Here is a 26,242-nt window from a genome sequence, read left to right as displayed (position 1 = left end):
TTACTTTTTTACTTTTTGATATTTATTTATTTAAAAAAACAACAGATGTTTTTCAATTTAATTAAAACATCAGGAAAAATATATAGAAAAGGAACATAAGTATATATATAGTGTGTGTAGATAACATACACACACAGTAAAAACATGAGAACCAAATTACAATTTTTGCACTCAGAGGGGTCCGAAGTCTACATCCACTGTCAAGAACATTTCCAATTGATAAAAATTACAAATTAGATTTTTTTTTTCAAAGCTCCTCATTTACATATACACAAAACAAGGAATCACTGTTGATGTGTTATATCAAATACATGTATTTGATTTTACATTTACACTTTAACTTATTTAAGTGTGTACTAAGTTTGGATTTTCTGCTGGACCCCACTGAGCATCTGTGTGTTCATGTATTTATATGTACCAGATGTGCAATTATATTGCACCAGTAATCTACATCAAAACTCAAATCTTGAACAGATTTCACAATCTTAGACAACAGAACAAATTAGCAGTCAATAAGAACCGGCCATGCAAAGAAATCTCAAAGCTGTTTTCTGTTGAGATGTTTAATCCCTGGATTTCTTAGCATGGCCAGATACTGATAAACATAAAGACAAAAGGGAGGAAAACATTCAATATCACAAAGTAAGAACAGACATATTATCTGTCAGGGTCACAACATCAGTTTGTCTATATAAAAGTACAGAGATATGACAGATTGAGGGGCAATTACCAATGCTATGCTAATGGGGATAACTGCATAAACACTCGGGTGGATGGCCAGGAGAAAGTGTACCAGCTGTAAATTAAAACTCAAATATTGGAGTCACTGTTTGTTAGTCATTGATCAGAATACAAGGTATTTTTGATATTGTAATGTGGTGTACATGTAAGCAGGGAATGTGCTGACAAAGGAGCACTAAATGACATCTACATCGTCTTATTCAAAAATCCGTATTGCTACCAACTGTCCTCACGTATGATGGATGTTCTAAAAGCAAACACTTATCAGACGACAATGAATGTAATCACAACCGCAAGCACGGACAGAATGTCGGATGAGATCGGGCTGAAACACAAAACAAGGATGACAAAAAAGTGGTCAATAAAAGGCTGTGAATCAACGAGGTCCAAACTGCAAATGTAAATCTCAAAGAACAACAACAATTTAACTCACTTATCAAATAGACCAGTGGAAAAATAATGGTAACATACAAATTGTGATTGTTTGGCAGACAGTCGGGAAGATGACCCACTCCAAGAGATGACACGCTCTTGTCACTAGACAAGAGACGACAGACAAGACCTGTGACACAGCTTGTTCTAGAAATGCACTCTTCTGTAAAAAATGCTTGGTGACCCGTCTTTATGGGTCCTGAAAATCTTTTACCTTGATGACAAATCGAGTTAGCTCTTTCTTCTTGTATTAAAGGACTCGAGATTTTTTTCAACAATTCCTAAGCATGGCTAAAGTTTCCCAGAAGGAGCTCATTGGTCAGCATTTATGCAGTGATAAATGTTATCAAGGACCCCTTACTAAAGGAAGACGACTTTGACTACGAAGACTTCTATACTTGCCATGAATGCTGGACTGAAGGTGTAAAAATAAAAAAAAATTGCAGTCAGGTAACAGCCAATTCCATTCCTGCAGACAAACAAAGGTTGTACTCAAATGTGATTGGTCAGTACAACTTGGGACTATATTATGAAAAGAGAATGGCTTAGATAAAAAAAACAAGAACTCTGTTTCTTGCCTACTCATTGTGCATTCTTCTGCTGATATCTTCAATAAAGTCTACTGATTTGTAAATTAAAACATTTACTATAGTGACCTCATTCCAATTCCATTTTAATTCAGTGTTTACATCATTCTGTACACCCCTGGGATCGGCCCATGCTTCTCTCTGACACCACTCACGCCTCAAGCTTTGTACTTGCCATCTTCCTCTTGTTTATTCAGTTCTTTTCCATTGCTCCCCCTCTGCAGCCTTTAATCATAATCCAAGATACACAAGACACAACTCTGGCCAGTGGCTACACACTGAGTCATTGTATCCGCTTATTTTCCATCACATACAATCCTGCAGTCGGCCCCTGCCTTGTGATTTTTATGCTCGCACATTTACATCGTGATGCTATCTGTATTATTCTAAGGCTCCTCTATCTTTATCTGAATTGCTCCACCATTTCTATTGCTGCTGTTTCCAAAAGGGACGCTTGTTTCATAGTTTCCGACCCTCTCCTTTGGCTCAAAGCTCTTCTCCTCAAGCGGTTTTCCGATCCAGGCACCGTAACCGTGGACACTGAGAGCTTCAAAGAACTGCTGCTTTACTAGCTGGAAAGTCAAAGCTGACAACTTAGCCTGGGAGTAGGAAGGCAAGGACAGGAGGTCAGTGCGACCACACCGCTGGCACAGCGAGTGAAAAAGACCAAAGAGGTTGGACTTGGAAACTCTGGATACGCTCAGATTGTTCCTAGAGGGAAGAAGAAGAACCTTTCAGTTAAGTGTCCATTAAAGTTGACAGTTATAGGCAACATACAAAAAGATTGTCTAGCAAGCTGACCGGACTGCTTTTTCTCCAAACATACAACTTTTTTTATTCAGCTTTTGTAGCTGCCAGCTGCTCCCAGCTTTAGGTGATTTCATTAAAATGAAGTTAAGCTTCTGTTTACTTGTCAGCCTCATAGAATAGAACAAAGCACTTCAGATGATTTGTGTTGGTTTGTGTATTTTTTGTATATTGGTCATTCATAATTTGCAACAGCTCATATTTTTTTTAGCACCAGGTGTGAGGTTACCAGGAGCTCAGCAGGGAATATTAAAGAAAATTAACAGAAACTGTATTATAATAACAGATTTCATGTGTTCTGAAAATGCTTATGGAAAGAATACTTCTTGACAATAATATGATTTCATTACAAGTGAAAAATAAGAAACAAAAATAGACTATACTCTTGAGCATGTTACAGGCTTATTGAAATGCTGGGAGAAGGAATTAAAAACTTCACTTTATAGCAACATAGGTTGAGTAGACAACCAAAGACTATAGAATCAACTGAAAGCAATGCTGTTGGTAAATGTGTGCTAATATAAGATACATACCCATCCAGCTTGCCTTTGGTCCCATCTAGTACCTCTACGCTGTGCAGATCTGGAAAGCTCCAGTTTACACTGGACTCCTTGGTCTTCCCTGTGTGCCGTGTGGAGTCATACACACTCACCCGGCCCACCTATGAAAACCAGGCTAAATTAGCTCTTAAAAATTAGTCAGCAATCATACAGAGCATGTAAAATTAGCTGTGCAAAAGTGTCAAACTGTCTGTGTATTGGAGACTGGCTGGTGGTAGATTCAAACAAAGCTGCTGACGTGTGTATTAAAGTGAATCATGGTTTAAAGACTATGCTTAAACAAGAAAAATGCTGGACAGTGTGTAACAGCCAGCCATTGGGTATTAAAACATTTCTTATTGTATTTCTGTCATGTTGCGCTGCTGTTACAGTAACCTCCAATTGATGGATGAGCCAAAATTCAGCAGAATGAACAATGGAGGAACATATGTGCTGAGACAAGCAGGAGTTCTGCCAGCTTCACTGATGAATTCAGAATGACTCCAATTCTTCTGATTAATGTCTTCCAATGACATTGCCAACTTACCTCTGGGTGGTTTAGCATGAAGGGTGAAGGGAGGCTTTGAGCAAAAGCTTCACCATCTCTGGCTAGCCGACAGCAAACAGCACGTGTCAGGTGCCCATGGCTGTACAGATAGCCTGGAGATCAGAGACACGGATAACATAAAATTATATTTACTTGGAATATTTGTCACATTATCTGTTCTTCATTCCAGGAAAAACAAAGTAGAAGGGTATATTTTACCAAGTGTGATGGATTTCAAATAGATGGGGTTCAGAAAATGAGAGAGCAGCGCCCCCTGCAGACCCAACACGTTCCAGCGCAGGATCTTATCACTGCAACTCATTGTTCGGAGCCTCTCACCGTGCTGGATGCCATCCCAGGTGGGAACAATAGCACTGGACTCCACTGGAATGGTGCCCTCACCTGGAAAAGGCATCAAGAAACAGAAAAGGTTGGCAGGAGTTCATCCATTTGCATCCAAACACTAACTATTTGTTAATCAGATGTGTATAGGACTCATCATTCACCATTCTCTACTTTGGTGCGGAGCTTGCCCTGCTTTGTATTCTCAAACAGAGGCTGATGGCCCTCAACGTCATCCCCTGCCTCACTGCATGACTTGTCAAACAGAGCACCGTCACCACAAGGTGCTGTGCTATAGATAAGAGAGAGAGAAGACATAAGGCATTGCTGTGACACAAACTGCAATGACACACAGTTCAAAACTGGAAGGTCCACATTGATCCAAACATTAAACATTGATGTTTGTGAGACATGGACAGGGCAGGAATGAAAGTGGAGAGTATGGGTGAAGGTTAATGAGAAGAAAAAGGATATGTGATACTCCCACCTGATATAGAGGTGAAAGGTGATGTCAGGTTTGACTTGTAGCTTGTCTTTCTCGACCGGCTCAAATATACTGTCGTCTGTGCCATCATAGTATTTGATCAGCTCACTGTATAGAAACCTGAGCCAATAGAAAACAGTGTGTTGGACTCAGACGTGATAGCTTTTCAAATAGGACTTGTAAGAAGGTGGGGTGTTTCAAATACTGGGAGAGAAACACTAAAGATCCCTTCTTTTAATACCGAACAAATCCTCTTCTGGAGATGATTTCAGCATGGCAATCGTTAACAGTGTCCCCTTTAAGACTCAGTTCCTCCCCTTTAACGCAGCGATTTCCTGACAAAAAAAGGTAAATACATTGCATGTAAACAAAAAATGATCTAATACCTTACTTTTGCAGTGACTTACTGCATATATCAGGGTATAAAAACCCATAAAACCACATTTAGTGTGGAAAAATGCAATGAGCACTACATTTTTGTTGCAGCACTTAATACCCAGTGTTATTACTATCTCACTTTGCTTCATATTTTGCATGCTAAAAGTGAAGGATGTACCAGTTCCCAAGCTGACGACTGTCCCCAGGCCCTCCCCTCTTCTCATGACGATAGTAGCCAGAATCTTCCGTCCTAGAAGGCTGTGTTGGATACGTGTAGTCAGGGCATTGAAACGCTGGTGGCTCAGCATTGCTATCTGGTCGTGCAGAGTGCTGCCACTCACTGGAAGCTAGAGAGACAGGCAACATAGGAAGGAAAGGATGATGACTGAATATTCAAGATATTGAACACTTCTTTGATTATGATACCAACACTGCTTCTCAATGTGATGAAACTACTGTGGTAATAAATGTATCTAAAGCAGGCCGTCTATACTGTAGCCTTTCACTTAACGTAACTGAATATTCAATATCATGGTCTCCAACTGTAAATTGCTTTAATGTGGTTGTACACTAACCAACATTTAAAAATATTTTAAAGTGTAAATGGTTCCATTCTGTCTGTGAATCAATTCCAATGTGCAGTGGTTTGTGCCAGATTTTTATTGACGTTTGAAGATAAACCTTTCTTATCAGGCCTCCACACCAGTGTATCCCCATGTTGAGCAACTGAGAGCTCCTTTGATGTTGTGCATGATGAAAATGTATAAACACTGAAAAGTCAGTACCTCAGCTGGGATAAGCTCCCCGGTGCGTGCTGCTCGCTCAGCTTCTCCAATCAAAACTCGCAGTGCGGCATCTGCCGCTTCCTGTTTCCCCTGCTTCTTGTTGGATGCACAGACCGGAGGAAACCAGCGTCCGCCCAGCTTGGCCTGGTAAGTAAACCTGAGCAGGTCGTGGACAGGAATAAGCAATCAGTTGATACAGATATTACAACCTGAGATGGTTTTCTTACTCCCTTTTGAGTCAAGAGTCCATGAAAACCATAGCCGTTTAAAAAACAGTGGCAAACAAATATCCATTCAAGGATTTTTCTTTGCAAATCAAGTGTTGCTATAGAGATCCAGAAAAACAAGGCACATATTTTAAAAACTATCATAGGCATATGGTGGAGCACATGGTACCCCAGGGTTTAATTTGTAAGACAAGTCCTACAATCCATGCTAAAAGTCTATGTGCATTCAAAAATCAAAATGACACGCATCCCACAAAAATCCATGTATAAATCCATTCACGTGTGGGTAATGTTCTCTTTAAAAATCAGTCCAGCTGGAAATGTGCCCTCTGCACACCCACATTGAAGGGTAATGGTTCAATGCAAAACACTTCCTGATTGTCAATGCATACAAATGAGCCTTCTTATGGTGACAAAGACCAAGTAAAAGATGCAACAAAAAAAGCAATTTTAATAAAGAAATTGAAATCATTGTCAATTTTTCCATGTCCAAAAATGTTAATACACAAAGGTCAAAGTTTGTTAAGATATGGACCTTCTCCATATATAGACCTCTTGGAAAAGAGATTTTGCTATCCAGTGTGTACATGTAATCGTGTGTTCGTGTGCAGTTCACACATACTTTGGCTCATGTGCTTTTCCAGACTGGCCCACCAGTCGGATTTCAGCAGCGAAGCCTCGGGCTCTAGCGTACTCAAGAAGACCCGACACTGCATTGTTGTTTAGGTGATTAATAAGGTCCCCAACCCCGGCCTCGTGCGCTGCTCGTAACTCATCGGCGGTAAGAGGAGGCAAAGTGGGACATGTGGTCCCAGAACCGCCATCACTATCACTGGAAGACCCAAGGGGCAACTGAGGCTAGAAGAGAGAGATGGATAAACCAAATGAGAGAAGAGTGATGTGAGCAGGGTTGAGCGTACAAAGCAGCAGAACAGCATGGCGGAGGAGACAATATACTAATTATTCTCTGGTTAAAAAAAGTAATTTCCCTGTTAGGGGATTAATAAAGTGGATCTTCTTCTTCTTCTTAAACCTCACCTTGTTGAGCTGCAGTCTCCCATCAGCCATTAACTCCTTGACAGCCTCCTCTGCAGCCAGCTGACGGGCTGCCTTCTTGCTTGGAGCTGATGCCTCTGAAAACAAATTCTCTCCAACCTTCACCCTGTACATGAACCTGCCCGGGACAGGGGAGTTGTCAGAGGACTTGACAATGTCACTGCACTGGTACACCAAGAAGGATGAATGCTAAATTGCCAAATGCAAACATCAGGAAACAGTAGTTAGTATTGTTTCTCTTCGCATGCTGGGTATGAATCAAAAGACAAGGAGTTGTAAGGACTGAATGTACAAAGATAATATTGTTTCAGTGTCAGCTGACTATAGTTACAGGACCACACTGACCGGAAATAATGTTTCAGTTACTTCGCTGATGAATGAAAGGTATTTGTAGGGTGTGGAAAGGAATATCTAAAAGAAAAAAAAAGGTTCATAGGATGGTGAAGGAGTCAGTACCTTGGGTCATGTGGTGGGCCAGCCTGCCCCGTGATAATGAATTCAATAGGGTTCCCGCTGCGTTGGCTGTATTCCATCAGTACAGACACTGGGTTCTTACCGCCAGGCAGAGAGCGGGACAGAGGCTGGCGAGGTTCTTCTGCCATCGCTATCCCATCTATACCGCCTGCCCCACAGTTCCCCCCTATGTCTCCACTTTGCCCCTGGTAGAAGGAGAGAGGAAAAATATCCTGGTGTATTTTGGCATAAAATTGGGAAATATGTAGATGGTTTACTATTTTTGACACATTCAAAACTTAACTTACAGTGGTGTCTCCAAGTAAACCCATCACCTGGTCCATACTAACAGTATTGTCCGCATCCCTGGTGCTCCCCCCTCCCCACATCTCTCCCATAAGAACACGTAGGGTGGCAGCAGCGGCGTCCTTTTTTGCTGCCTTCTTACTAGGCGCCTCAGCTACAGGAAAAAGCCGTCCATTAAGCATCACTTGCATACGGAATCTGAAAGTATACAAACGAGGTACCCCGATCTGTTAGTAAACGATGAAATGAAAATGTGCAGTTTCCTGAGAATAATGTGTTTCATAAAAAGAAAAGTCATTACTCATTGGAAACATAATTCTTCACTAAGGCACATCTCTTTCTTGCAGACTTTGAATCAATGTCTGTCAAGTAGGTTAACAAAACACATACATAAAACAAACAAACATGAATCACAACACCTCCTGAAGCAGGAAACAGCAACAATGCCCTTAATGTGTAAAGACCAATGTCTTGAAATACGTTACATAGCGATGACGATCCTGCTTTAAATTTTATGATACCACAATTCAGAGCGTCTGCTAAGAGTTTTTACTCCGATTAGGGCTCTCTATTCAAAAATTAACATATACAGAGGTTACTCAGATACTGTTGCTGCACTGATAAAACATTGTATGTAAAACTGATTGGTCAATACCACACCCACTTCCTAGGGTAAGCCCTGGCACAAGTGGTTCAGAGCTATACTGTATGTCAGCATACAGTAATCTCTCACTTGGTCGCACTTCAAGATGCCCAGCTTCACTACATCGTGGATTTTTAGTCACATGATACTGTACGCGCATGCAGTTGGTTGACAGCGTCCGGAAGTGAAAACTTGTGTGAAACACAACAGTACTTTAAACAGTCGATCAGGGTGTGGGAAAGAGTAATAAAAATATAAGGTGGTTTAATATCAGTATGGGGAGGGTTCATAAACTTTTAAATTATCATGAAATTGCATAAATAATAAAATAAGTAGTTCGTCGCTATATAGCGGAACTTTGTTTTTCATGGGTGGCATTAATCGTGACAAATTTATTTACCTTCTGTCAACTTCTGCCAATTGATTAACTAGAGCGTGCCACTAATTTCCGTTCTGGGAAATCAATTACGTGTATAAATAGAGACAATCAAGTATATATTAAAAACCAAAAAAAACAAAACCAAAAAAAACAAACTTAAATTGTAAAAGACTAACCTTGGGTCATGAGAGGGTCCTGACTGGTCAAGTAGAAGAAACTCACAGTTGTGGCCCAGAAACTGAGCGTACTCCATGAGGCCACTGACCGGATTCTTCAACATCACCTCCTGTAATTTGGCCTGTAAGTTCTGGGGGGGTGGAGCAGCCAGCGACACGGCGACTGTTCCCACGTCATCGGCCTTCTCTGCTGCCATCTTCACAGCATCCGTTTCTCTGCGAATGGCGTTGAGGAATTCTGGGATGTCATCAGTGGCCCACTGTCCTTCATTAGACTCTTTGTCTTCACATAAGGAAGAGAGGGGATTCTGCAGGGAGGATTGTGAATGACAAGAGAAAAAGAGAAAATAATGAAATTTATACAGAAAAATGGATTTCTATATAATGCGTTATATACAGAAAAAAGAACACTCTACATCTTTGTGGGACAACCAAACTTTTCTTAACTTAAAGATTTGATCAAACAATAAAACCACTTAAATTTCAAGTGAGTCTAAATAATGCTTAGCTTACCAAAGATAACTAAATGTTTAAAATCTTATTCAGTCTTTACATCATGATGCACACATATATGTAATATTTATGTGAGTCACTATTTTTATCTATGGAAACATAATTTCTATTCATTTTTGCTCCAAAATTTAATTATTTGATTTTTTTTTCAGATGACTTTTCACCTTAACACCAGTAAATAAAAAGAATGTCAAACTACTTAACCTACCGCTTCAACCTGACTTTGCCCTGTCATGTAACTGCCTGGAAGCTGCAAGGTATCCAAGCCTGGTATTTGTATTTGTGGTGGTGACACCAGAAAGCTGGAGCCTTGTTCTGTACAACTGGATTCCAGTTCCATTTGACCCCCATCTGTTTGCGTGCTCCGTAAAGCTTTGAGGCTCCTCTCCATTTTCTCTTTCCGGTGGGTTGACAGCTCCCAGGTTGGAGGGCTGATGCTTTTATTCCTAGTGACCTCACCCTGCTTCTCCAAGGCATATAGTAGGGGATTGGCCTGCTTGGCATTCTTAAAACCCAGGTTTTTGGCTATGGAGAGAGAACTTGCCTCACCTGTCTTCAGGAGGTATTGCAAAACTACTTCCTTATGGTCTGACATTGTAAGAAGCTTCAGTTCCTGCTCAGGGGACCTGTTAGTGCCGGGAGGTTGTTTCTCCCACTCCTGACCTTTTGATACAGAACGGGATTCCTCAGAGTCAGATGACTCTAAAGAAGAACAAGTAGATGAACTAGACTCTGTGTCTGAGTCTTCTTTGGCTTGTCCAAAGCTTTCTCCCGTTTCTGTTTTTAGCTCAACATTAACATCAGGTGGGAGTTCTGAGCTGAAACCCAGGTGGAAAGGAAGACTTTGCACTTTAGAGCTCAGATCGTCTTCAACTCTGAGCGGTTCTCTATAAAGAGTCCACTCGGGAGGGAAGAGTCCTTGCTTGGAAGCTTTCTGTGAGCGTTCTAATGAATATAGAGCCTTGTTGACTATTTTTTTGGGTAGACGCAACTTTTTGGCTAATAACTTTGCAGAGATACTCTCACTTGTCTTCAAAGCAGCCAAAGCCCTGTGAACCTGGTCCTGGATGTCAGGAGTAAGAGTGAGGTTACCTTTATTATGGCTCACATGCACCAAACTGCTTGACGACCTTTCACCTCCTCTGTGAGGTCTGTCTTGGTGAAGAAATAAATTCTGAAAACTCTCAGGCAGAGTGTCTTTTTGGAGAGACCATTGTCTGTTAGAGTAATGGTTGTAACGTGGACTTTGGTTTTGATTAAGAGGTCTTGGGCCCTGGGTCCCTCGATGGGCTCTGTTGCTGGGTGAATATTCAAAACTCTGGTACCCTCTACCCCGAGGGATATTTTTGTGATTTGGATATCTACTATAGCCTGATTGGGGGAAGCTCGAGGAAACAGACGGCCTTCCAAGAACTGACACACCGCCAAGTGCTCTTGCTCTGAATTGTGGAGCCTCAGAGCGTTGTCCTCTCAAAAACTCTATCTGTTGGGCCTGAAATGTAATTGGACCAGGACTAGGACTATGACTCAGATTATCCAAATTATGGGCTGCTGGTTTAGGGGGCACTATATTGTGGACTGAAATGGGTGGAATGGAGGGGATAGGAGAAGGAACTGGGGGCTGAATGCACACAGCAGGATGGGCAGGGTTGCGGTGGGAACTTGGAAATGGGGTCTCTGAAGGATGCCTTTGGTAGTGTTCTCTGAAAGGCCCTCCTCTACCTCTGCTCATAGCGCAGGGGTTGGGCTTGAAGAGGGCTTGTGTAGCAGGCTGCACAGCTTGAGTATTAGTGTATGTCCTCTGGCCCAACAGTAAATCCAATAGAAAGTCAGTACAGGTCAAGTACACACTGAGAGGACCTGAAATACAAAGGACAACACCAGAGCAATATTAATAAACAGGAATTTAGATAAGAAGTCAGCGCTTAGAGTTCAAACCTTCACCAAAGCAGCTTAGTTCGGCCATTATGTCATTGCACCTAAAAGCAAGTCTCATTAATATTTGACACACATATGCAGATGAGTCACCATTTGGAGTTCACCCCTAAAATCAAATTAATTCTTCCACGGCAAACAGACTCAAAATAAACCAATGCTGGTGAAGCCATAACCTGTTGTGCAAAAGTAATAAATGGTGAAATTGTCTTTTAAAAAATTAGCAGCAGTGCACAAAACAAACTTTTTTTTTTTAAGCCAACAAAACAAGTTCCAGTATGTTCAAGTGCCCTTGGATCAGCCAGTGAATCGCTACCATCTGCAAGGACAATGTTTTAATATGATCTTAAAAGGTTTTCTTTCCGGCAGTATAAAGATTACATGTAGGACAATCTTCAAGATAGGCCACTGCTGTTGATTCTGCTGTGTAGATCTTCAGACTATACAATAACTACTTCACAAGGATACTGCAAGGGGGACATACTGTCTCTCCCAGTCACACGGAAACTTAATCCTGGGGCAAAAGGATGGTGATAAATAATTCAGACCTTCTTGTGACCATTCTGTTTTATTTCTGGCCTAACAAATTATTATTGGATCTGTATCAATGCAAGAAAGGAAAAGTGAGACCTCAATGCAGACAAATGTTTCAAGGATGCCAGAGAGGTCTGTAAGTGATAAGCTTTGGAAAGTTTGGCATTGTTGTACAGTACCTGACTGTAATGATGAAGTCTCACAGGTTAGATTACTAACTCTTAAAACACATATTAAACCATTCACTATTCAGAAAATATACATCCTTAATACTCTTCATGTCACACTCAAGAATTCCTACAACAAACACTGATTCAGCTTCAAGTGTCACATCTGACAAAACTCAATAATGTCTATATCAGTGCGACAGACAACAAGGGGACATTTACAGTAATCCCAAATCAGATTTCATCCATTTGGCCCATTCAGCATAACTGGTCTGTCACATGAAGCTGAGCAGCCTTCATACTGCCACTTTATCAGAAAACAACCTAATGTCACTTCACCACAGTAACAGGGGCTGACTGAGCCGGAAGACAGACCCAAAACAGAACTGGAGCTGATTCATCTTGACCCTGACTCAAGGAAAAAAGGTGACAAGCATAATAAAAACTGTGTTTATCTGAATTCAATGTCACTTTGCTAATCTGTTTCTCACATGAACTGAGGTACAAGATGCATGAGTTGATGCATCTCATGTCTTAATACCAACCATGTACAGCAGGATGGTCGAAGTGATCCCATCCTCCACCACGGAGAACCGCTGTGTTCTGTGTCCACCAGCAGGACAGAAATCAAACAGGATACATGTTCCACAGTCGTAAACATATCTCACCACATCTGTCAGCAGCACAAATCCAAGTACTGTACTGTATGCTCAAACAGTTTTGAGGATCTCTTCAAAAGCAGGAGGTGAAAAACCGATCGCGGTAAGCAAACGTTTCCAGTGCAAACGTGAAACTTCACACTGCCTTCACTAGCAACCAAACCACGCGTCATAGGGAACCACTGGAAAATAATTCCCTTGAATATTGTTATTAATCTGGGAGGATCAGGGTTGTTGTCAAGTTTTCCGTAATAGACACACGAGGTCCTCTGCGAGGCTCCACCAGTGAGGACTAAGTTTTAGTAGCTCGTTTATAAATGATCCACACAGAGCTGGAAAAACCACTGCTTACGTTAAAACCACGAAAGATACGGGGAAAATACTAAAGAAGAAAAGGGAAACAATGATTAACGGAACTTAAGTTTCGATTTCCCTTCTCGAGAATGACGCTAATCAGCGGCCACGTGACCCACGGTGGCCTATCGACGCGGACGGACAATTTCACAGTCAGACCTTCATACAGTAATGACTGATCAGTAATCAAAGTATCGCTTTTTCTGTGACCATATTATAATTTCACTGTGTCAAGCGGTCGGAATGGGTCCAACTCAGTTACTGTAATGTGACAGACATCCTTTCCTGTAGTGTACCGTGTCAGAGAGTACTTAAAAGGATCGCATCAATTCTTAACAGTGGCACAAAAATGACTTCGAAGTAGTAATATAATACAATTAAGTTAAATATCATTGTAAAATGCTGAAATTACATGAAAGGCAGGAAGTGCCAAAAAGAGGGTGAAGGTCAGTGTTAAACACGAGCAGAAACCGGCTGGTTAATAAATTAAATTAACACAGGTTTATTTAAATCAACACAGAATGACTTCCAGGTCAACAGACGACCTTGCAGTTTGACAAACACTGAATAAAAATATAAAATCAAATTATTTGGCTGTGACGCTAACCTGAACAACTCACTTATAGTGTATATTTCATTCAAGTTATTCAGATAACTTTATTATGGCGTTACGGTGAACACGTTGTCAACGTATCCAGCGGAAGCAAACCAAACATCGTCCCTCATCCCTCACCTAGCTAACGTTAGCTACTCGAGTAGCTCGAGTTAGCATCAGAACGCCGCTCTGCACAAATTCCAACTGCCTTTAGCAAAATATACAATTCCTTGTCTGTTTAAACAACACGCACTGAACCGTCCAATAACAACCAGAACAAAGAGAATCAAATATTTACCTTAAATCATAACGTTTCACCTCCGCGGGCTCCTGTTGGCGTAAAGAATTTTTTAATGCCGTAATGCCGTGAAACAATCAAAGAATTGGTCTACGGAAGTGACGCTATTCGTGTGCGACCATCACCATGTGGTAACAGTCGCGTGTAGATTTCGTTTTACATAGTTAGATAGATACTTTAATAATCCCGGAGGAAATTGCACACATCCACTGCTCAGGCATTACATAATGAATAAATGAATAAATACTGGGGAAACACCAGGAAAAAAAAGAAGAAACACTGACATCACAGGATATACCACAAGACATACACTACACTAACAGACACATGTAGAATTAACAGGACATATACCAAACTATAACTAAAATATAAACAGTATAAAATTAAAATATAAACAGTATAAAATTAAGTAAAATCCATTCAACCTCGTGCTGACCTCGCAACCCCTCCCCCCACCCCCCGCTCCTCCTGAGAGAGTCATTGTACCCCCTGATGGCATGGGACACGAAGGAGGACCCCAGCCTCTCTGTGGAGGCGCTGTGTGACAGCAGCCTGCCGCTGAAGGTGCTCCTCTGCTGGGAGAAGGTGGTGTGCATGGGGTGGCTGGTATTGTTCATGATAGCTCTGACTTTGGACATGGTCCTGCTCTCCAGAAGCGTCTCCACAGAGTCCAGGCTGAGCCCGACCACTGAGCCTGCTCTGCAGATGAGTCTGTTAAGAAGGTCCATATCTCTTTTCCTGGCCCCGCCACCCCAACACACATTGGCATTTGACAGCACACTAGAAACTACAGACTGATAGAACATGAGAAGGAGCTTAGGACAGATGTTGAAGGAGGCCAGCCTCCTCTGGAAGTACATCCTGCTCTGCCCCTTCTTGTACACACAGTCCGAGTTGAGTGACCAGTCCAGTCTGCTGTCTAGCCGCAGTCCCAGGTACTTATAGTGTCCTACCACCTCCACCTCACTGCCCTCGATGATCACTGGCTGTGGAGAGGGGGGTGCCCGCCGGAAATCCAGCACCATCTCCTTCATCTAGGAGACGTTGAGCTGGAGCTGGTTCTGCTGACACTACTCCACAAAGTCAGCCACCAATGCCCTATACTCCCCCTCATCACCCTCCCGGATACATGCCACAATTCAGTGTCATCGGAGTACTTCTGTATGTGGCATGTATCGGAGTTGTGCTTGAAGTACGATGTGTAGAGGGTGAAGAGAATGGGGGAAAGCACGGTCCCCTGTGACACCCCCAGGCTGCTGGTCACCATAGAAGACAAACAGTCCCCCATACGGACGTACTGGGGTCTGTCCGTTAGGTAGTCTGTGATCCAGCTCTCGAGGTAGGGGTCCACAGCCATGGAGGTCAATTTATCCTGTAGGAGCTGGGGCTGGATGGTGTTGAAGGTGATCGAAAAGTCAAAGAAGAGCACCCTGATGGCATAGCCCCCGGTGTCCAGGTAGGAGAGCACACAGTGGAGTAGGTACAAGACAGCGTCATCAACCCCAACCTTGGCCTGATAGGCGAACTGGAGGCAATCAATCGAACTGGAATCTTTTAACAGCAAGATTCCAATATTTTCTGTATGTGTCCTTGACAGTGTAGTTTTTACTTGAAAGTATTTACGGATTCGCATATAAGGATGTCACAGTGCTTCTTGTAGTGGGGTTACATAATTCACCCCCGTACTTTGGGTGTAGATTGTCGGTTCCTACACGGACGGGTCAATGTGTTGCACACCTGGTTCGTTTTACTCTGGTCAAATGTTCAGCAGAAAAGTTTTTGCTCCTTTCGATACTCCGCCTCCGACTCCAATTCTTCATCACTACACTCTGCAGAATTAGTCCTCAATGTTAGATTCAAACAAAAGCTGACTTACCGTAGTAATTAAATTTGGCCAAATTAATATATTTGTTCTTCAGGGTTTGGATGGTAGTTTTGTGCACCCCCCAAATAAATAAATAAATAGAAAAAGCTTTGCACTCCATCCACATATCCAGTGGGTGTCAGCATTAGCCTGTAAATGAACTAAGTAAACTCGAAGGCAAGGCTGCTTTTAAATTTACTGGGTTTTGGAAATCAGACTGCCATAACAGGAAATTATTTGATGGTTGATTATGTTTAATTTGATTTATAAGATTTATAATGTTTAATTTTTCCTCACAAGTCTCTCCTGTGCTTTCGGTGAACACTGTTCCCTTGTTCCCATTATTTACATCCCAATATTTGAGTTTAAGACTCTCTTGTCATGCTACAATATAATCCCACAAAATAGAGTCTTTCGATAAGAGGATGCTTGATGTAATGATAGCCAAGGGCACAGCAGAGCATCTGTCAGAAAAGAGAAGCATGAATAATGGTTTTGTGCTGAGATTCAGATTATGGCCAGATCTCAGTATCTGACTGACTCAGATTCACAGTGTCTCCATCTTCATAGCAGTATTCTTTCATTGCATATCTCACTCACTCTGATTCTCTTCTTCTTTCTCTCTCTACCCCCCCCCCCCAACCCCCCACCTTCTCTTTACACACTGCTGGAATCACACTCTCTCCCCTTAGTTTCTACAACCTGTCCTCCTTTGCAGACCCCACTCCCTATCTCACTCTCCTTCTTTAACCCACTCGTTTTCTGTTAACAGAAGGAATGCAGTATGTGGCAGGCTGGTGCTCTTTGGATGTTGATACTTGTGACTCTGCTCCAGGGTGAGTCACTTTCATTTTTGCTTTGACTGAGAATGTACTAAAATATGTGTGTTTACTACATGTATTATATAAACAATATGGTAGTCTTGCATGCATGTCAGACAGAGTACTACATTCTTAATAACTGCACACCTGACTTAGACACGGGGAGTCTGTTAGCATGCAGCAAAACAAAATATGACCTCATTTTTTTACAATGAGCAACAGCATGAACTGTACACATATTTACTGCAGACTGAATGGACGAGATGAACATTTTTCCTTGATTGATGATAGATAGATATATAGATATATAGATAGATAGATAGATAGATAGATAGATAGATAGATAGATAGATAGATAGATAGATAGATAGATAGATAGATAGATAGATAGATAGATAGATAGATAGATAGATAGATAGATAGATAGATAGGTAGGTAGGTGGATGGATGGATGGATGGATGGATGGATGGATGGATGGATGGATGGATGGATGGGTAGGTAGGTAGTTAGATAAGTAGGTAGGCAGGTAGGCAGGCAGACAGACAGACAGACAGATTGATAGATAGTTTTAAGAGACTTAAATGAAAAATCAATTAAAGTCTAGAGTAACTTTTAAACATTTCAGAGTGTGTCTTATACCCATCAGGGATGCTTCCCGCAAGTCAGAGTGTCGCCTTGTCAAGAAAGAATTAACTTGGGTGCATCGCTGGTCAAAGAGACAGTTCCTGGATTTTGTTGTTGTGAGTGCTGTGTCTTTCTGGGGAGTTTCAGTGTTTAATGGTTTCCTGAATGGAATGAAGATTTTATGACCAAGGAAATACGTTGATAGACTGCTGGTGATCAATGAGTTTTAGAATAGATGAGGAGAGGCACAATTTCTGTTCCCCCCTTTCCACTGTTTTCTTGCTGCCTCATCTTCTTTCCCTCACATACACATTTTAATTCTTGTCTTGCCGTACTATCTCTGTGGTCCTTTAATGGCATCCTCATCGATACATTCTTTTTTTCTCTACCCCATTAAGACAACTCTTTCTTTGGCCTCCACTGAAACTGGTTACTCCCCATATGTTAGTTGGCGTCTCCGTCTATTTCTTTTAATTTGCCTTTAGTGTTTTCTCCTCAAGGTCCCTGACACAGCTTTCTCTTTGGTCAGTTTTTCTCCTGGATTTATGTCTCCCCTCTCCATTATAATCCGTGTCCCACTCTCCTATGTAGTGTCAGTACAGGGTCCTCACCAACGGTTCCTGCTCAGGGAGCTGATGAGGGACTATAATCCCATGGAGAGACCGGTGGCTAACGACTCCCAAACTCTCATTGTTCAGTTCTCCTTTACTCTAATGCAGATCATGGATGTGGTATGTATGGGAGAAAAACAACAGACACAATTTTACACCACCAAAATACTCAAACAAATAAAAGGATAGTTTCATAGAAAGCTCTTTCTTCTTCTTCATTCATAGAAAGCTCTTTAAAGAGTTTAAAAAGTTATTTTCCACTGTAGTCTCACAGTGACCAGTTAAAATTTTTTAGAGTTTAGCTGAAGCTGTCAGAAGAACTAAGTGTTAGCTTCAGTCATAAAAACATGGAGAAGGAACATCCATCCACTTCTGTTTTCTCGTCATTTGTAGACAATTTCGATCCACGACTTGCGACAGCTAGCAAAGCCGGTATTTGACGATGAATGAAGGCATTGGCATGAAAAGTTTGTACTTATTTCCAGAAGAAAACAGTGTTTTTTACAACAGCACAAGGTCAACAGCAGTTACAAAGAAATGAACACGATTGAAAATAACAATTTAAAAGTCATGTAAAATGAAAATTAGTTTGGAAGTGAATAACAGGAGCTTTACAAGGAGAACTGAAATCATAATTATAATGCAAAAAGTGACATTGGTGCTGGGTTATTGCTAATATTATAAAGTACTCTGTAAGTTTTGAATAACTTATAACACCTAAAAATGGCAAAATAACAAAAAAACATTCCCATTCCACCATCTATGTATCATCAAACACATGAAAACACTGAAGAGATAATTGACCGTTTAAAATAACAATTAATTATTAGTATTGATTGACTAAAAACGTATCCTTTCGATCATTATATCACTGATCATATTGGATGCTTTGTGTTGTGTAAGGATGAAAAGAACCAGATTATCACCACGAATGCCTGGCTGCAGATGGTGAGTACAATGAATATAAATTAATGATGTAATATTGATCTGTGAAAAAAACTGTTATAATACTGACATTTTTTTCATCCATCTTGGGAAGAACATGGCCTTATGAATATAATAAGGTCAGACCAAGGTATTTATCTCAGTCACGTTTAGTTCTGTTCATATAACACTAGTCATTTCAATGATGAACCAGACACCCATCTGGTGAACTGGAGATTGATCTGTGTATACCAAAGTTAAACAATTTGTAAACTCAGACCTATGTGTACAGTATATATGGTATCTGTAAATACGTGTGTGTGTGTGTGTGTGTGTATGTGTGTGTGTGTGTGTGTATGTGTGTGTGGTTGTGTGTGTGTGGATGTGTGTGTGTGTGTGTGTGTGTGTGTGTGTGTGTGTGTGTGTGTGTGTGTGTGTGTGTGTGTGTGTGTGTGTGTGTGTGTGTGTGTGTGTATGTACGTCTTGTTTGTGTTTTGTTCATTTACTCAAATGTAAGTCTAGTATTGTGCTGGTGTCTCACAGCAGTGGTATGATCACTACCTCCAGTGGAACCAGTCAGATTATCCTGGTGTGAAGAACCTCCGTTTCTCTCCTGACCAAGTCTGGACACCTGACATTCTGCTTTACAACAGGTATGAGGTACAGAAACATGCAGACGTCCCTCATGACTCTGCTGCCTGACTATCTCATCCCTGTGCTGCTATCATCTAGTGCTCATGATAAGTTTGATGCCACCTTTAAGACCAATGTGCTCGTTAACTCCAGTGGTTTCTGCGAGTATCTGCCTCCTGGTATGTTTCTTTTTTAAAAATCACTAAGCATCCTGTTCTTTGCACATTTTTCTTCTTCTTCAACAATTTATGTTTTTTTCCCTTCTCTCTTTTTAAAGGAATATTTATCAGCACGTGTCATGTTGATGTGCGATGGTTTCCATTTGACATCCAGCGGTGTGAGCTGAAGTTTGGCTCCTGGACATTTGATGGCTGGCTGCTGGACCTCCAGATGAAGGAGGCAGATGTCTCCGGATACCTGACCAATGGAGAATGGGATCTGCTGGGTAAAACAATTTGTTGGGGCCCTGGATGAAAAACAGTGTTGCATGGTACCAGAACTTACATTATTACTATGCAGTGATGTGCTTTAAAATGCTATAAAGACCTAAGGATTGATTAGATTGATATATAGATGTGTAATTAGTAGAATTGTTGGGGTATGCTTCAGAAACATCTAACTAACTGAATCCATATACTGCACATACGGTGTGGTTTAAATTGAACAGCGTATAATTTGATTTTCATCTTTTTACGTCTCCACTGAATTTGATTTTTTCTGATGCTGGTACTATGTCAAGTCATTTCTTGACATGATTTCATCTCACAACTTTATGCATCGTATTTCCTTCATGCTGTCAACAAAGCTGTAAACACTATGAAATATTGATTTTCTGAGATTCTTCACAGATGTTTTTCCATTTTCTCAGTCTTCTTGGATTTGTCTGCTATTTGAATTTTGCCAGTGCTAAATTTCTGTTTTTCTTTTCCTCCAGAGGTCCCTGGGGGTCGCCATGAAGTTTTCTATGATTGCTGTGCTGAGCCTTACCCTGATGTGACCTTTGTAGTGACTTTACGAAGGAGGACCTTGTTTTATGCCCTCAACCTCCTAATTCCATGCGTTCTTCTTTCCTCCATGACACTGTTGGTTTTCCTGCTTCCCGCCAACTCTGGGGAAAAGATCAGTTTGGGTGAGGAGTAACAAGAAGTGGCATAGGAGAGGAGTTATTGCCAGCGCTTATATAAGAGTGACTGACTTTGAGAAAATGGAACACATGATGTAAGATAAATATGGTTATTTTTGAATATTGATTATGATTTCCATGTGAGAAGCATGTGCTCTTACAATGTTAACATTAGTGGAAATGTTTCAGTGAGCTAATGACAGCCTTAAAGAGGCATGCGAGGCAGGGATACAGGACAGAGGAAAGACATAAACATGAAAGGCAGGAGGGGGGATGTGAAAGTATAAACATCGAATGAGATGTGTGAGGAGTGTGAGAAAAAGAGAGGTTAATTGTGGTGAAAGTCAAGTACAACATACTAAATATGCTGTTCTGCTGTGCACTCATGTATTATATTCTTATTCCTGTCTTCTCGGGCTCCCACCGCTCCCTGGTGTCTGCCGTCTGCCTCCAGGCATCACAGTTCTACTTTCTCTGACTGTCTTCATGCTGATGGTGGCAGAGATTATGCCCGCCACATCAGATTCTGTTCCCCTGATTGGTGAGTTGGTTGCTGTTGATGCACGTGTGTGTTTATCTGCTGCAGGTGTTTTTTTTTAGGGGGGAGTTCAACATTGTTCAAGGCTCGTGGATTGTCAGCACCCTTATAAATGATCCTCTCCTGTTTGTCTCAGGTCAGTACTTTGCAAGTACTATGGTGATTGTGGGGATGTCAGTAGTTGCCACAGTCATCGTTCTTCAGTTCCATCACCACAACCCCAACAGTGGACAAATGCCACGCTGGGTGAGTTTTCAGAAAACACATATTTCACAGTTTTTTTTATGATGTCTGAGGATTTAAAAAAAAAACTTCCACACATTATGTTTTTTAAAGTGCTTGAACGCAAATCAAAGGCCATGTCAATTTTGAGAATGTCTTGTTAATTTATTAGTGTTTGCGTGAGTCATTCTATATCATCAAGTTATCCAATGAAATGCAAAGTTTCTTTTTTCAAAGTAATTGTTTCTCAGGGCCTGAAAAAATCTTCTGATGTTAACAGGATGTATTTTTTTGTCTAATTTCTCTTGAAATCATCTACATCTATTAGCTACGTTTTTTTTCGTCACATGGAGCTGGATGTTGGACCACTCTGCAAGTTTATTTCTTATTGATTTGCAATGTCATTGTTGATTTGATATGGAGTTTTATCCATGTTGGAGACTGTAGTGATCATTTAATACAGTGTGAGGAGTAGAAGTCTGAGCACACGGCTCTGAGGGGTCTTTGTGTTCCAAAATTAGGGCAGAGCAGTTGAGCCCTAAGCCTGTCTGGAGGCTGTTTGGGATCACTCTTTGATTGCAACTTCCAATTGCAGAGTGGTACTTATGTCCACAGTATTGGATAAGATATCACAACGGTGAGTGATGAACAAATTTACTTTAAATATAAAGTAAATATTTACTTTAAATATATTTACTTCAAATGTTAACAGTCGAAATCTTTCATTTACTTTGAAACAGACAAAAGGATATTGTGCAGGTTAAAAATCTGCTGATGTTAGTCCAAGAGAACCAGAATCGAGATTTTCTTGTCACCAGAATTTAATCAGGGGCCATTGCTAATTTTATGAGGAGTGCTGTCATTGTTTTGATTCTTTAGGTTCTAACGCAAGACTGAAATTCCTCCAGGTTGTTATGATCCTTTAGAAATTCTTTTACCATTTATTTGTATGTTTTCAAGTTGTCTGTTTGAAGAGGTGTACTGTATTTATATTTTGAGAACATGATATGAAACTATTGAATACAGTGATGATGTGAAGATGTGGTGAAATTTATGCTTGAGAGAGATTTATTTTGTTAAACAAAGAATCATTCGAACAAAGGAAGATTATCGTGTAAATATAGAGGGATAAAATGTTTTAATCAAATATATAAAAGTATGGTGCATATCAATGGTGCTTGATTGGTCCTGCAAGATGTTTAAGCCCAACAAAGATCAGTAAGAAGTCTTGTGTCCTTGTGTATCAGGTGCACTTGGTTCTTCTGCAGTGGGTACCTTGGTTTCTGAGAATGAAGTGTCCAGGACAGGGAAACGAGCCAGCATTTTGCAACAGCCAGGCAGACTCTCAGAGTAAGACCCTGTCCTCTCCTACCACCACCATCCCCACTCCAGCACCCTCCGTCCTTCCGCAAAGCTGCAACTCCTTGCAGGCATGCTTGGCTCAGCTAAACCACCCTCTGTCGCAGCCGCTGCCCCAACGGCTCGGTGCTCAGTCTAATCACCTCCCTAATCCCAGGGACAGGGATACCAGCCCCAATTCACATCCACAGCTCAATGGCCATGTGGTTTACATGGGTTTCCAAACAACTGCAGAGCTGGACCCGATTCAAAGGAGCAGGGCCACAAGTTATGGGAGGGTTACTAGTGGAGGAGAAGGAGAGGGATCAACAGTCGTAAGAGGGGGACAACCTGGAGATACTCCAATCCATCACCATATTCCATCTTCCAAGTTTGGGAGCCCCCCACCAGCATCTTTAGACCCTGATCCGTCAACCACATTCTCTGGATCTGGTGGACCAGAAGCTGTAGTAGAGAGATCGGGAGCTACATGTGCCCACAATGGTGTGATAAGGTCTTTGGCAACGGACAACCAACTACAGGCTCTTTTGGTGGAAGTACAATATTTAGTTGAGCGTGTTCGGGAGCAGGATCGGCAGCTCAGTTTGGCAGAACAGTGGCAGTTTGCTGCCGCTGTCATTGACCGCCTGTTCCTGGTGGGATTCAGTCTTTTCAACATCATCTGTACCATTGCTATTCTCATGGCTGCACCTAATTTCGGAGAAGCACTTTCTAAAGACTTCCTCTGACGGACCAGAAACCAGAAAGTTTTAAAAGTACAATTGAAGTAGAGGGATGTTACGGATAAAAACCTGCAGTAAGCACAATGGCTGACAGTCATACCAAGACAGAGACAGTGGCAAATATTCCCTTTACAGTGAGCTGGAAAAGAAGGTTAGGTAGACCTGGACTATGATTTAAAACTTGGCTGTGCTGGTTTTAAATTTAACTTTAAATGTTCACCATTTTTCATGACATAATATCTCTTATCATGCTCTCATTTAATGCTTACTCTCTTTTGCAAGGAGTTGTGCTGGGCTTGTTCTGTGAATATGTTTGTTAAACCAAAAAGGTGAGAGAAAATGAACCTGAAAAGAATATTCTCATGCCTAGATAATTTTGACTTTGAAAAAACAAACAAACCCAAATTTGACTACTGAAACCACTGTTATAGCATCAAATGTCTGACTGTGTTAAGGTACATGGATGAAAGTTTATGGACTAAAAAAATCAACAATAATTTTCTTTCGGTGTTTTTTTTGTAAATTGAAAATAAGAAATTCATTTTTTTAAATAAAAAAATATTTGAATGAAACTGGAATGCATGATATTATATTTGTGCTGCTGTCTTGAATGTAACACATACAAGGTGATGCACATTACTATAACAGTATACTGATGAGCTTGATGTAAAATGATGGCAATCGTGGATTTATTTCACAAGTTATATTTTCTCTTCTATATTAAACCTGATGGTTTTCTGAGAGTCTTTATTTAGTCAATTTATAATAAATAAAATGTCAATACAGAGTCTTAATTGAGAAGCTTTTTTATGTTTTTGAAGGTGAATGTGATAAAAGTCACGTGATTGTGATGCTCCTGAACAGAAAGGCCAAAAAGAAGAATCTTTATTGTTATCTGCCTGTACATCCTGCATGCAATCAGATAATTATATCAGCGATTCACCTCTGCAGCGACTTTATAAAACACTTTGGTTTTGGTGACTGATAATAAGTAGAAAACTTCTGGTTCTCCTTTACCAATAATACGATATTAAAGCTGAGAAGTTTGGATTACGTTCTTATTCCATTTCTGAATATATAATAAACCTTAACAGTAACAGCTGAAGGAAATATAGTTGTATTATAGTCTTTCTGTGCAGACAAAGATAAGACTCAGGCTTTACAGTGCGAGAGAGGAGAGAGACCAGAGGTTATGTCAGTATTTCATTTTCATCTTATGGATGAACACACACACTCGAGAACACACTGAACATGCAGATAGTTGTAAATCGTACAACCCTAGCTTCGAATGTAAATCATTCCTCACCAATGGCGTATTGGACACTGTTGAATGTTAAAAATATTGCTTTGTAAATATGTTGTAATAAATTGTCTTTTGCAGTGTCTGTGCGTCATGTGTTTAATTCTGTTGTTGTCCTGCCTTTTATCAAAAGTTTAAGGAAAACACAAAAATAGAGGAGAGAAAGAGTCCCGGTGAGGGTTAGGGTTTGATCACAATGTGGATAGTATGAGTTTAAGAGGAGTAAAAGCAAAGAGAAGATGGAGGTGATGATGTTCAGAATTGAAGAGGGCAAAGGAAAAAGACTGAGGGAGAAAGAAGGAAGGGAGGGCTATGTAGGGGCACTGAGGCAGAGAGGATGCAGAATTAACAAGAGCACAATAAAAAATGGGGTTTCATGCTTGAGAGAAAGAGAGCAAGGAGGAGAAATGTGCTGAGAAAGCAAATAGGAGTCGATAAAGTTTTTAACTGATTGCTCATTATTGAGAGAGGTAGAGGAGGAGAGGAAGAGTGAAGGAGGAAGAGCAAATCCCTCCTTTGTCCACTGGGATGCTGCTGCTAAATGCACTTAGACCAGCATTTAATAGTGGCTATGCAAACAGCGTGTAACATTATATTACATAATACTTTACTATTTATGTGAGGGGGTTTGGAAAATCTTCAAACAATGATTAATATGAAATAATGAAAGCACTTTAAGTATGGCTGTACTCAAACCTTCAGCCCTGACATTATTCATTTGGGTTAAGTACATTACTTACAAACAGGTCCACTCACCCCTGGAATGATTCACCACCCATTCCAATGTCCTACTCTGCTCTTTTTGTCTGTTTGACTGCCAGGACTGCTGCTTAACACAGCTGAGAGATGCAATTCACCAAACAATAAATCTGCTCTCCTTCTTCAGTGACTCACTCGTACACCTGCTCTGTGTTAACGGCTCACACAGAGCTGTTTGCTCAGAGAAGTAAATCCGGTTCATAGGAAATAGATGCATGTTGCAGTCAGCGAGCAGGGGTGGGATGTGTTTGGTATCAAGGACCACTGCAATGTGGCTACAGTTGCTGTAAAAATTTGCACACACCTCAGCAGATATATGAAGCATCAACCACAAACCTACTCACACATCAAGTGGTACAGTAGGGACCCTGAAGATAACCTATAAAGCAATAACCACACATACACTCTCTCTCTCTGTCTCTCTCTCTCTCTCTCTCTCTCTCTCTCTCTCTCTCTCTCACACGCACACACGCACGCACGCACACACACACACAACCCTTTTACTGAGTCCTTCTGTAGTGGTCTCAGCACTTCATGTTTGCTTGTGTGGAAAAGGTAAGAAAGGGAGAGAATATAAAAATATGACAGAATATAAAAGTATAACAGCTAGCTAGAGGTGCTGCATTTGAATGATTCAATTTTTAAAAAATGCTAGAGTAGCAGATTTTTGACATTCAGTCGTCTTGACTTGATATCTGCAAAAGAGGAGGAAATTTAAATAAATCCAGAATAGCAAAATATACCATAAATTACTAGTTTTACATTTTAAATATATAACCCTCAAATTTAGCAACAAAAAAAATC

At 40.8% G+C, this 26,242-nt stretch overlaps 2 protein-coding genes across 5 annotated transcripts; one reads left to right on the top strand and one right to left on the bottom strand.

Moving 5' to 3' along the window:
- On the bottom strand, window positions 1-14,024 carry adar (adenosine deaminase RNA specific). Of its 4 annotated transcripts, none has more exons than XM_068323248.1 (16): window positions 13,938-14,024; window positions 9,604-11,255; window positions 8,883-9,190; window positions 7,687-7,882; window positions 7,382-7,611; window positions 6,908-7,043; window positions 6,492-6,727; window positions 5,643-5,799; window positions 5,036-5,204; window positions 4,721-4,814; window positions 4,483-4,599; window positions 4,160-4,287; window positions 3,873-4,055; window positions 3,654-3,766; window positions 3,101-3,228; window positions 1-2,471 (listed from the first exon to the last, which is right to left on the bottom strand). In XM_068323248.1, the coding sequence occupies exons 2-16, from the start codon at window positions 11,125-11,127 to the stop codon at window positions 2,147-2,149; spliced, it is 4,044 nt and encodes a 1,347-aa protein (XP_068179349.1). In that variant the 5' UTR covers window positions 11,128-11,255; window positions 13,938-14,024; the 3' UTR covers window positions 1-2,146. The 4 variants fall into 4 exon arrangements, with proteins under 4 accessions (XP_068179349.1, XP_068179352.1, XP_068179351.1 ...); XM_068323251.1 differs by having other exon boundaries at window positions 7,382-7,584; XM_068323250.1 differs by lacking the exon at window positions 13,938-14,024 and adding an exon at window positions 12,700-13,118.
- On the top strand, window positions 12,713-23,875 carry LOC137601187 (neuronal acetylcholine receptor subunit alpha-7-like). Its single transcript, XM_068323252.1, has 11 exons — window positions 12,713-12,793; window positions 16,574-16,637; window positions 17,839-17,978; window positions 18,762-18,806; window positions 19,326-19,435; window positions 19,515-19,594; window positions 19,693-19,860; window positions 20,350-20,544; window positions 20,993-21,079; window positions 21,213-21,322; window positions 22,546-23,875. The coding sequence occupies exons 2-11, from the start codon at window positions 16,586-16,588 to the stop codon at window positions 23,383-23,385; spliced, it is 1,827 nt and encodes a 608-aa protein (XP_068179353.1). The 5' UTR covers window positions 12,713-12,793; window positions 16,574-16,585; the 3' UTR covers window positions 23,386-23,875.
- Window positions 23,876-26,242: the final 2,367 nt, after the last annotated feature.

The sequence above is a fragment of the Antennarius striatus genome, chromosome 9, assembly GCF_040054535.1.
Source record: "Antennarius striatus isolate MH-2024 chromosome 9, ASM4005453v1, whole genome shotgun sequence".
Taxonomy (NCBI): Eukaryota; Metazoa; Chordata; class Actinopteri; order Lophiiformes; family Antennariidae; genus Antennarius; species Antennarius striatus.
The sequence above is the reverse complement of the archived record's forward strand: the minus strand, read 5'-3'. Positions and strand labels throughout refer to the sequence as shown.

Coding starts and splice junctions, on each gene's coding strand:
- LOC137601187 (XM_068323252.1), top strand. CDS start 16,586: ATGTGGCAGGCTGGTGCTCTTTGGATGTTGATACTTGTGACTCTGCTC. Junction 19,861..20,349: donor TGGAGAATGGGATCTGCTGG/GTAAAACAATTT, acceptor CTTTTCCTCCAG/AGGTCCCTGGGGGTCGCCAT. Junction 21,080..21,212: donor AGATTCTGTTCCCCTGATTG/GTGAGTTGGTTG, acceptor TGTTTGTCTCAG/GTCAGTACTTTGCAAGTACT.
- adar (XM_068323248.1), bottom strand. CDS start 11,127: ATGAGCAGAGGTAGAGGAGGGCCTTTCAGAGAACACTACCAAAGGCAT. Junction 5,205..5,642: donor GGGAGCTTATCCCAGCTGAG/GTACTGACTTTT, acceptor CTGTCTCTCTAG/CTTCCAGTGAGTGGCAGCAC. Junction 3,767..3,872: donor TTTGAAATCCATCACACTTG/GTAAAATATACC, acceptor TCTGATCTCCAG/GCTATCTGTACAGCCATGGG.